General features: G+C 40.8%; 1 protein-coding gene across 1 annotated transcript; it reads left to right on the top strand.

Annotated features, from left to right (window-relative positions):
- Positions 1-4,243: 4,243 nt before the first annotated feature.
- On the top strand, positions 4,244-9,622 carry LOC124284752 (sulfotransferase 1A1-like; the record flags this gene model as incomplete). Its single annotated transcript, XM_046720855.1, has 4 exons — positions 4,244-4,562; positions 5,241-5,341; positions 6,837-6,990; positions 7,330-9,622. Coding segments are annotated over 4 exons (690 nt in total), but the record flags the coding sequence as incomplete, so codon positions are not given.
- Positions 9,623-13,056: the final 3,434 nt, after the last annotated feature.

The raw sequence follows: 13,056 nt of genomic DNA on the forward strand, positions 1-13,056 counted from the left end.
TGTCAGTGAAGATGTGATGCGCCGAACTGTTGACCATGTCTTGTCAGTGAAAGTGATTCGCCGAACTGTTGACCATGTCTTGTCAGTGAACGTGATGCGCCGAACTGTAGACCATTTACTGTCAGTGAATGTGATGCGCCGAACTGTTGACCATGTCTTGTCAGTGAAAGTGATTCGCCGTACTGTTGATCATGTCCTATCGGTGAAAGTGATAGTGATGAGCCGAACTGTAGACCATTTGCTATCAGTGAAAGTGATTCGCCGAACTGTTGACCATGTCGTGTCAGGGAAAGTGATTCACCGAATTGTGTGACCATGCCTTGTCAGTGAAAGTGAACACTAAAGTATAATTTCTCGTGCAATCAAATTTACGACAATTCGTATTTTAGCTGGTAAGTAACTGAGTAGATCTTACTTTAGGTTTCCAGGAACCCAGCCACTGACTGTTTATGCATTTAGCATGGATTGTGTTTGTGACACAGATATGGACGTGTATAACTTTGTGTTATGTCACAGTGAGTGAGTGAATAACAATAATCCAGCATTATCATGGCAGGGGACACCAGAAATGGGCTTCACACATTGTAACCAAACTAACGTCTAAAACAAACGCCACCAAAAATATAGATGAATGTAAATTTTCAAAATAATTGTCAATCTGTTCGAAATTAGCTAAAACACATCTCTCGAACACAACATGTGTATTCCCAGTGAACTCTTGCACTTTCGTATTTAGTGAAGAAAAACCCGAATTTACCCGCGTAAAATTGAAATTGTGCACAAAGTTACCCGTATCAGATTAGGGTGTAAAAGCTGACCATTTTTATTCTCTTTCATTTTAATTGATTGACAACCAGGAACATGCCTGTTTTAACAGCAGAGCAGAGGTATGCTACATATGAGAGCAACACAAGAGCATGTGAAGCGGACCATGAAATGCTGCAAATCCACCATCGCCAGACTTGTCACACCTCTACAAGAGACTGGCATTACTGCAGACAGGCCAAGGAGTGGTAGACCAAAGGCCACCACCGAACAAGAAGACCGGTATTAAGTTACGGGAGTAGTATACACAATGGGCTACGGGACCAGGTCCCCCAATGGCTCAATTTTAAAAACTGAGCCCTTGGGAAGTCCCTTTATAATCCATGTAGCCCCATTGTGCATACTACTACTGGTGTTTCACCTGAGGAACCGCTACGTCACTGTGACGTCATCAAGCGCCAACAGTCTTTGACATGCGGTCAGCAGACAGACTGTGGCCAGACGACTCCTCCATCATTGTCTCGGTGCCTATCGATCAAGGACATTACGTTGACGAGCCAACAACGCGACGTGCCAGATTGAGGATGGACCAGGACTGTGTCGCCAGCTGGCAGCGAAACTGGTGAAGAGTGCTCTTTAGTGACGAAAGCAGGTTTGCAGCTCTTCAAGTCTGACGGACGAGGTCGCCCGATCTGTCCCCAGTTGAACACCTTTGGGACCAACTGGGACGTCGTATTAGGAAACGCCAATACGAGGAACGCTTTGGCAGTTGCCATGCAAGAGGACTGGCGTCGGATCCCTTATCAAGACGTCAGAAGACTCACCTACTCAGTTCTACACCTGGTTCGGGCCTGCATCACTGCTAGAGGTGTCCACACCCGGTATTGAACATATATGTGCTGCCCAGAAGTTGTTAAAGCTCTCAGTCAATTTTGCATTGGTGATGCTGGGCAATGCACCCAATGTCATTCATGTGCCATTAGATCACGAGCTGCGTCGTTTTCTTCTTGCTACCCATTAAATACTTGTTGCTGAATGATTGCCTCTTACAATAAAACATTTAATGTTACCATAATTCGGTTTGGTTTTGTTTTAGACCAGAAACATATTTGGTGGCGTTTCTTTTGGACGCTAGTTTATGTGGGGGAATCGAACCCCAGCGTCTTCAGCGTGACGAGCGAACGCTTTAACCACTGGGCTATCTTATATCACATACCCACACCGCCTTACATGTAAGGCATTATATAATCCCCTTGTATATAATCCCCTGTCGACTTCAGCTGTTTATAGGGGCGGTGGGGTACCTAGTGGTTAAAGTGTGCGCTCGTCACGCCCATTCGGGTTTGATTCCCCACATGTACAATAATATGTGAAATCCATTTCTGGTGTCCCCGCCGTGATATTGCTTTGAATATTGCTAAAAGTGGCGTGAAGCTAAACTCGCTCGCTCTACCCACTCATTCAGATGTTTGTAGGGGCTGTGGGGTAGCCTAGTGGTTAAAACGTTAGATAATCGTACCCGGATCTAACTGTATACAGAGGCTATAACTAGCTAGAGAGCACCTGCAGCGTTGTTTATTTCCTGCTGCTGGTAACATTAATTCCGCATGGACAGTTTTAATGCATTTTTAGTTGAATGTATTTATCTGATGCACAGTTTCGTGCGGAGGTCTCAATAAGTGGTGTGTTTATCTGTTAATGTACTCGTTTTAAGTATGTACATTATTATCTACTTAAATATTAAGTAGTCATATGAATTCGTTTCTTTTCATATCGAGGTCAAGAACAGAAGTGTAACGTGGACACAGCAACATTGTGTGCGTGCGAGTCAGCTAACCTGCTCGGTGAAACAAATTTGTTTTTTAAATTGACCAGCGTCTAATGGACGGGGATGGCCCCTGTGTTGGAACTTTGGAAATAATTTCTTATGTCATCCTGCTCTGAATTCTATATAATACGCCTCGGTATTATAGACCCGTGAATATCCCGGTTAGAATTGGTCGTTAGTAACCCATGCTTGTCGTAAGAGGCGACTAACAGGATCGGGTGGTCAAGCTCGCTGACTTGGTTGACACACGTCATCGTATCCCCATTGCTCAGATCGGTGCACATGCTGTTGATCACTGGATTGTTTGGTCCAGTCTGGATTATTTACATATAGAGATATAGCTGGAATACTGCTGAGTGTGTCGTTTATCAACAAACCAACCAACCAACCAACCTAGGTATTATAGATGAAGCTGAAACTGTAGTGTATGTTCCCTATTTTTATGGAGGGCGGAAGGTCGCGGGTTCGATCCCCGACCGCGTCATACCAAAAGACGTTCAAATATGGTACTTGTTGGTCCCTGCCTGGCGCTCGGCATTAATGGGTACAACAAGGACTGGTCGGCTCGGAGTCAGTATAATGTGTCTGAGTGGGGTATTCATGCTTCACTGCGGCATGGTATCTCAGTGGGCTAGCACTATAAAACCAGCTTAAGTCTGGGCTAGTACAAGCAGCCACACATACACACGCATGCATGCACGTCGTCATATGAGCGAAATATTCTCAAGCACGACGTAAAACCCAATTTCACCTCACCTCACCCTATTTTTATGATCTTATGGACATTATGTATCCATAACCCTCTGTCCCAGAGGTCACGGGTTGACCCATGGACTAAAATGCTGCAATTCGATGTGCAGAACTACTCCCTTCAGTTATGCCAGGATCCACTGATCGCCGGTTTGAAACCCAGAATCGAAAAGATTACTATTTTGTTGGCTGTGCAACCATCTACTTTATACACTGGTTAATGTGAAACGTCCACAGTAGTAGTATGACGTTAAGATGGTTTCCTACCATACTAAACACAACTGAAAGCTGAACTATTTACTGTTGGACGGTGGGGTAGCCTAGGTGTTCGCCCGTCACCCTGAGACCCGTTTTCGATTCCCATATGGGTACAATGTGTGAAGCCCATTTCTGGTGTCCTCAGCCGTGATGTTGCTGGAATATTGCTAAAAGCGGCATAAACTAAACTCACTCACACACTGAACTGCTGTTAAACTGGGTTAAACTCTTTTACTGTATCATTTCCATTCTTCGTGAACACCCGGTGTCATCCCCTGATATTTAGTGATCCATCCGTATAATTTTCACAGCTGTTTATCTTTTCACGGCAGACCTGAGAAGGTCCGGGTTAGAATTGATCTTCATCAACCCATGGTTGTCGTAAGAGGCGACTAACGGGATCGGATGGTCAGGCTCGCTGACTTGGTTGATACATGTCATCGGTTCCCAATTGCGTAGATCGATGCTCATGCTATTGATCACTGGATTGTCTGGTACAGACTCGATTATTTACAGACCGCCGCCATATAGCTGGAATAGTGCGGCGTAAAACTAAACTCATTCACTCTTTTCACAGCAAGTGGCTTTATTTCTGAGCATATGAAATCTGGTTGTTTTACACTGACGTGTATTTTAATCCAGGTACACACTGGATATGGAGCTGTCACGACTCTCTTGGCAGGCAAGCTGGACAAAACGGACATCGACAAGACATCGACCATGCTGGAACTGTCGGATGAGGAGAAGTACAAAGACCTCCCATCTCCCAGACTCCTCAACTCCCACGCACCGTTAGGTCACCTGCCAGACGAGGTCAAGGTCAAGAAACCAAAAATTGTGCACGTCATTCGCAATCCCAAGGATGCCATTGTTTCTTATTTCGTGTTTTTGAAAAAGATGGGCATCAACGACTACCATGGGAAGTGGGAGAACTATGTTTGTCCTGCAACAGAGGGGAGATGTAAGTTACACTGTAGTGTCAGGCAATGAATACTTATTGTTAAAAATTTTGTGAATGGAGGGTGCTTCTGTAGAGTATAATAGATAATATGGCCACATATAGCGCAAAACTCAACGGGGGAAAGCTCTAAGCATATAACATATAACATAATGGAGATTAATATTACCCCGTATAACCCAAGCTGCTTCAAGGCGCTAGAAGGTTAATAGTCTGATGACTTATACCACCGGGTACCCATTTTCTCCTTAGTGAACAGAGGCAAATTTGAGCAAACTCACTTGCCTAAGGTGAGACCAAATATGGCACGTGTGCTTTGCGGTGATGTGTTTGGAAAACACCACACTTGACAAAAAGCGATTTTTACTAATAGATAGAAATGAATAATAATACATTTTTTTCACAACATTATATATGAAATATAATTATTTCTTTGAAAACGTATTGGACAAGAGGAAATATTTTGCAATGAGGTGTGATTCTATGTCACGTCCAAGAAGCAACATGATGATCCGTTGTATGGTTCAGACTTGATTATCTACAGACCACCTTGAGGCCTTAATAAAAATAAAAATAAATAAACACACAAACTGGGAATATGTATCAGTGGTTTATTTGATATGTTTTTTGTATAGAAATGTTATATATGGTTCAATGTTTCAGCATGTACGTATGTTTCAGTTGAATATGGTTCCTGGTTCGACCATTTGAAGGGGTGGGAGGAAGTGAAGAAAACTACCGACATTCCCTTCCTGACACTCTTCTATGAAGACCTTAAAGAGGTCGGCCATGATACTCGAGGAGAAGGACATAACATATTATCACAGACAATGCTGCTTAGATCAAGGACATAGAATATAGTCACAGGCAATGTTACTCAGGAAAAGGACCTAGAATATAGTCACAGGCAATGTTACTCAGGAAAAGGACCTAGAATATAGTCACAGGCAATGTTACTCAGGGCAAGGACCTAGAATATAGTCACAGACAATGTTACTCATGAAAAGGACCTAAGAATATAGTCACAGGCAATGTTACTCATGACAAGGACAGCAGATACAATCAAGGGCAATGTCCTAAGGAAAAGGACCTAGAATATAGTCACAGATCTAGACAATGTTACTCAGGGCAAGGACATAGAATATAGTCACAGGCAATGCTACTCAGGGCAAGGACATAGAATATAGTCACAGGCAATGTTACTCAGGAAAAGGATATAGAATATAGTCACAGGCAATGTTACTCAGGGCAAGGACATAGAATATAGTCACAGGCAATGCTTACTCAGGGCAAGGACATAGAATATAGTCACAGGCAATGTTACTCAACGGCAAGGACATAGAATATAGTCACAGACAATGTTACAGGCAAGGACATAAAATATAGTCACAGGCAAACTCAGGGCAAGGACATAGAATATAGTCACAGGCAATGCTACCTACGACAAGGACACATAGAATATAGTCACAGACAATGTTACCCAGGGAAGGACATAAAATATAGTCACAGGCAATGCTACTCAGTAAAAGGACATAGAATATAGTCACAGGCAATGTTACCCAGGTCAAGGACATAGAATATAGTCACAGGCAATGTTACTCAGGGCAAGGACATAGAATATAGTCACAGGCAATGTTACTCAGGGCAAGGGCATAATATTGTCACAGACAATGTTACTCAGGGCAAGGACATAGAATATAGTCACAGGCAATGTTACTCAGGGCAAGGACATAGAATATAGTCACAGACAATATTACTCAGGGCAAGGACATAGAATATAGTCACAGGCAATGTTACTCAGGCAAGGACATAGAATATAGTCACAGGCAATGTTACTCAGGGCAAGGACATAGAATATAGTCACAGGCAATGTTACTCAGGGCAAAGACATAAGACCTATATTCACGTGGTGTGGTCTGGTGTGACGCAATTCTTAACTTTTAAGAAGGAAATACAACCTATTTGCAACCAGTACAACCTTAGATTATGACCCTGTGTCACCAGACAAAACAGGTAGCAACTCCTGCTCAATATACGATAATATATAATGTTTGAGTTTTGGTACCGATGACATCATAACAAGATTATTCTGGGTCTGAATACAACATCTTCATTTAATCACTGTCTGTGCAGTCAGAGTCACCGCTCTAAGTCGGTTCTTCATCATTCTGGTTTCCAACTGAAGTCTGTGTTCTTTTAGGATTACAGAAACACATTTTTGTCGCATCTGTTCTCTGGCGTGTCGTCTTATGTTTAATAATGTTTTTGTCTTCACAGGACACATTCAGGGAGGCTAAGAAGTTGTGTGACTTTCTGGGCGTATCAAGGAGTGACGACTACATCAGACAAGTGTGTGACCACTGCGACTTTGACTCCATGAAGAAAGTCAAGGCTACAGCCGAGCTAACTGGCAAGGTTGCTTATCGGAAAGGCAAGTATATTTGATACTGACTGGGGTGACGTGGAGTTAACATCACATGAATTAAACACACAACAGCAAATGGAATAATTAAAAACGACAAAACCTTTTCAATAATCAGAAGAAATCCTTATTTAGATCAAAGCCCATTTTACGATTCCGACTTAGGGCGTCGTAAAACAATACTCACTCACCATATTAATATATGTTAACTTTATGAATAACTATCAAACAATGCTCACTCACCATATTATCATATACTAACTAGTAACTAAAACTATGACAGCTAAACATCAAGATAATGAATCGTTACTTACATGACACACAAAATCACATTTAATGACTTTCCAGGTGTAGCTGGTGACTGGAAGAACTGGTTCACTGTGGCCCAGAACGAGTGGTTTGATCAATATTATGCTGAACAAATGAAAGATTGCCCCGTGAAGGTTCGATTTACTCTTGATTAGGCATATTATGTTGCCTGCAGATGCCATGGCTATCAGGGTGAGGGTGGCACATTCTGTCGCTAACATCTTGTAGCTGCAAGCATTGTATTAATCAGATCAAGTTTTATATGTTGTTGGACACATTGAAACATTGCTTTTTATATACATGAGCTCCTATACCGCAGCAAACCAAACAAAGTTGTACTTCCCTTAAAGGATCAAATGATATTTCCACCATGAACAGTTGTCGATAATGTTTCTGCAAGACGGCTTCAAGCACGCCTTGTGTTTCCTGTTCACAGAGGTGTATCAGTTGAGTGGGAAGAATGTCATGGAATGTGTAATGAAAATCAAAGGACCACAACTGTTCCATGTAACTACGGGAAGAGCTATATTTGCGGGCACCTTGTATCATCACTATTCGACAGTGCTTCATACATACATGCTTAGATACAGTCGGAGTCACACACTGGACCCACCCTATGGCGATTTCTTATAATTATGCCATTTTGTTTATGTTATTTATGGTCATATTGCCTGTTGATGTTTAACAAGTAGTTAAATATTTATCATATATTGAGAAGTGTATGCAATTCATTTCAGAACCGTCCTACGTTATCGTTGTATAGTGTGTTTATGAGAACTCAGTTTAGTTTTTACGAATCGTATTCCATTGCCAGTGTTGATTTTCTTTAACAGACGCCTAAATAGAGAAGGAAATTTGCAATGAGCCATCTTTTGTTTTGTTTTCAGACATGTTTGCGTTTGTACGTTCATATATTCATGAATGTCAATGGACAATCTTTAAATGCCCTTGTGGAATATCTTTATTTTACTTATAATGAAGCATTGTTGGAGGTAAGCAGATGTTACTACATTGGGTGTGCTGGAGTATTGTGAGTACCACAGTTTGGTCAGGGTAGGCACCTAGTATAATTACAACAATTTGATGGTGCTTTATATACACAACATGCTTATGATATGGTCAGAATGGTACACTAGAGTACCACAGTTTGGTCAGGGTAGGCACCTAGTATAAATTACAACAATTTGATGGTGCTTTATATACACAACATGCTTATGATATGGTCAGAATGGTACATTAGAGCACCACGGTTTGGTCAGGGTAGGCACCTAGTATAATTACAAACAATTTGATGGTGCTTTATATACACAACATGCCTATGGTATGGTCAGAATGGTACAATAGTGTACCACAGTTTGGTCAGGGTAGGCACCTAGTATAATTACAACAATTTGATGGTGCTTTATATACACAACATGCTTATGATATGGTCAGAATGGTACATTAGAGCACCACAGTTTGGTCAGGGTAGGCACCTAGTATAATTACAACAATTTGATGGTGCTTTATATACACACAACATGCTTATGATATGGTCAGAATGGTACAACAGAGTACCACAGTTTGGTCAGGGTAGGCACCTAGTATAATTACAACAATTTGATGGTGCTTTATATACACAACATGCTTATGATATGGTCAGAATGGTACACTAGAGTACCACAGTTTGGTCAGGGTAGGCACCTAGTATAAATTACAACAATTTGATGGTGCTTTATATACACAACATGCTTATGATATGGTCAGAATGGTACATTAGAGCACCACGGTTTGGTCAGGGTAGGCACCTAGTATAAATTACAACAATTTGATGGTGCTTTATATACCCAACATGCCTATGGTATGGTCAGAATGGTACAATAGTGTACCACAGTTTGGTCAGGGTAGGCACCTAGTATAATTACAACAATTTGATGGTGCTTTATATACACAACATGCTTATGATATGGTCAGAATGGTACATTAGAGCACCACAGTTTGGTCAGGGTAGGCACCTAGTATAAATTACAACAATTTTGATGGTGCTTTATATACACAACATGCTTATGATATGGTCAGAATGGTACAACAGAGTACCACAGTTTGGTCAGGGTAGGCACCTAGTATAAATTACAACAATTTGATGGTGCTTTATATACACAACATGCTTATGATATGGTCAGAATGGTACAATAGACCTTCAGCAATTTTACTATTTGGAAATAATTGTTTGTTGTCACTTGTGTCAGTTAACGTTGGGGTATTTACCAGCTTGAAAGACTTGCTTCATGTTCATGTTAAACACAAATTACTACATTGTGTGACCTTTTTAAATAAAGTCCATGTGAATTGACTTCTTTTCTTTCTTGTATATTTATAATTCAGACACATCTCGTTGTGTTTTAGTGACTGATTCCTATAATCAAGCTCATAATATCCCAAGGTATAGTAAATACTTGGTAACACAGTTGGTCACGTAATAGTAGGGCAGGTAAATGGGTCATGGGACTACGCGAAACTTTACGTTGTTGAGTACTTCCGGTGACAGTGTTTTACAGCAATGGCGATAGCACTGTTACCTGGGACATCACCTAGCCAATCACACTCGACACACACGCAATGTCAGTTAGAAAACTATGACATATAACAGGCTAAAATATACTTGGACAAGGTTGCATGAATAGCAAGTGCATATCTGTCAAAGCAGGCTGCAGAGTTGTCAAGTCAAGTCAAGTGTTTATTTCCAGTATGAAGGCCTCAGGCCCATTTACAATGCAAAATATATACAGTTTTGTATACAATAGATATACATTGCAATATTACCTTAGTTTACACTATACTATATATATATATATATATATATTATGGTGAACAAACATTGTATACATATACCGTATATATAAATACGGAAAATGTACTAGTTTTAAAACCTTAAGTAAATTTTATGGCATGCATATAAATTAAGAGAGAGAGTATGTGTAAAACCTGAGATGATAGGCATCACATATACAATGTTTGTTCACCATAATATTTATTATATATCTATAATATGTGAAAGTTTTAATGTTGTTGGAAACAGTGAGACATATTTATGCTATATAATGTGAAAATGAATAAAAATGGTACTCGTGTTCAGTACCTAAATTCCAATATGGACATAAACGTTGATATTTATCTATTCCTAACCACCTCCCTTCATTATATTTTAATCTTGATAGACCACATCTGAAATTAACGAATATATTTCTAAGTCGTTTGTCAAAAATGCAATCTAAATATTTCTCAGGAGCTAAAATGCTTTCATACTCACGATAAATACAATATCTGGAGCTATTTTTCAGAGTACAAGTCCAAGATTGGAAGAACATATTAATAGCAACATTTTTAAAGGCATTGATAAAAGAGGATATATCTCCTACAGGTTGAAACATCCATACATAACCAAAGCCATGTGTCGTTAATGGCCGCTACTCTTTACATCCATTTCTTTGTTTTCATCAAAAGGATGGTACACGTAACGATGAAGTTGTAATGTGCGCAGATCGGGGAATCGTTTGAATGGATTTGTTTTTAATAGTAAGAAAAGAGAAAGAGGAATTTGCAGTTGTTAATATATTTATTACCATTCATCATGGCACATATCTATTAAAGTTATCTTGCTCATAATATACCACATTAGAGAAGGTGCTTAATAACAGTGCTTGAATTGGTGAGAAAGTGCTTAAACAGGCCGGGATTTCTTGTGAGGGTCGCTTGGAGTAGCCCAGTGGTTGAAGCGTTCGTTCTGCTTCAATTAACCGCCTCCGTGGTGTAGTGGTTAGAGCGTCCGCCCGGAAAGCGGAAGGTCGCGGGTTCGATCCCCGACCGCGTCATACCAAAAGACGTTCAAATATGGTACTTGTTGGTCCCTGCCTGGCGCTCGGCATTAATGGGTACAACAAGGACTGGTCGGCTCGGAGTCAGTATAATGTGTCTGAGTGGGGTATTCATGCTTCCCTGCGGTATGGTATCTCAGTGGGCTAGCACCATAAAACCGGCTTCAGTCTGGGCTAGTACAAGCAGCCGCACATACACATACACACGCATGCACGTCGTCATATGAGCGAAATATTCTCAAGCACGACGTAAAACCCAATTCACCTCACCTCACCTGCTTCGATTAAATGGTGTTGTGTTAGTATTATGTCTTTTAAATGTTCAACCATCCGGTAATTAAAACTGACATTTGTGCTATCTGTTTTGACGTTATTACTTATGTTGAATGTGATCACATGTTTTCAAGTCGGTGATATTCGGTGAGAAGCTGGCTCGAGTACCTGGTGGAAAGAGAATACGTCTGGTTTTAATTTCTTGCTGCTTAAGGTCCAGAATGCACATGCGTATATATAAAAGCTGTATATGCCAAGCTGTTTTACATACAATACATTGTCACTATAGAAGTCTGTGGAAAACATTTTGTTTCACTAACCTTTAGGAGTCAGGCAATGAACACAAGACATGGTGCAACCATTCGTTACTGATTTTCAGTTATCCATTCAGTTTTCACTGCTAATTTGCAGGTTTGCGCTCAATGGAATCTGTTCCGAGACAGGTTAATTCTCTGGTCTTATTGTTACATATTTGTTTTGTTTTTCAGTAAGTTTATCGAGTATGACCCATTGTTTAGCAGTGGGCAGTGGGAATCGCAGGAGTTACCTCCCTTTTGTCAATTATCATGGATGTGAGAACCACATCGGAAATCCGGTGATTACGAACAAACGTGTATTTCTACAGTGAGTGAGTGAGTTTAGTTTTACGCCGCACAGAGTAAATATTCAGCTATATGGCGGCGGTCTGTAATAATCGAGTCTGGACCAGACAATCCAGGGATCAACAACATGAGCATCGATCTGCACAATTGGGAAGCGATGGCATGTGTCAACCAAGCCAGCGAGTCTGACCACCCGATCCCGTTAATCGCCTCTTACAACAAGCAAGAGTTACTGAAGATCAGTTCTAACAATGCACGGTTGGAATGATTATTTTCCCCCTTCAGGCCACCAAGCACTGTTTTCTAGATATACACATGCAACGATCAAAGGCGATCATCATTTGCAATACGAGTATCCGTCGTTAAACATTATGAAGTTTAGGAAGAAGAAATATAGTTTATTGTTGTGTCACATGCTGAATTACAATAAAAGACATTTCGTCGTTCCAGAGATTTAAAAACAGCATCTGGCCATATGGTCTATGAGACACAAATATAACAGTTACGTAAACACATTGATAATAAAGTCATACCCACCCAAACATACACACACGCAAGCCCCCCCGATATGGGTTCGATTCTTAGAATGGGTACAATGTGTGGAGCCCATTTCTGCTGTCCCCTGCCGTGATATTGCTGGAATATTGCTAAAAGCGGGGTAAAATTGTGGTCTGCAGTAAGTGTACGTGTCGATTGGTTTGGTACAGTAAGCTGTGGTTTTCTTTAACTAGGGCTCTCCTGTTGGAAATTTCAGATCACGTTACACTGTACAACATACGCGTTTCCACATACATCTTCTGTGACTAAGGGTAGCCTAGAGGTTAAAGCGTTCGCTCGTCACGCCAAAGACCCGGGTTCGATTCCCCACATTGATACAATGTGTGAAGCCCATTTCTGGTGTCGCCCGCCGTGATATTACTGGAATATTGCTAAAAGCGGCGTAAAACTAAACTCACTCACTCACTCCTCTGTGATTTGATCTACGTGTATATGAGTATTGGTACACAATGACCATAGAGTATACATCTCTGTGAGAG

This window comes from Haliotis rubra, unplaced genomic scaffold, assembly GCF_003918875.1.
Source record: "Haliotis rubra isolate DU_JTF1 unplaced genomic scaffold, ASM391887v1 Scf344, whole genome shotgun sequence".
NCBI classification, from domain to species: Eukaryota; Metazoa; Mollusca; class Gastropoda; order Lepetellida; family Haliotidae; genus Haliotis; species Haliotis rubra.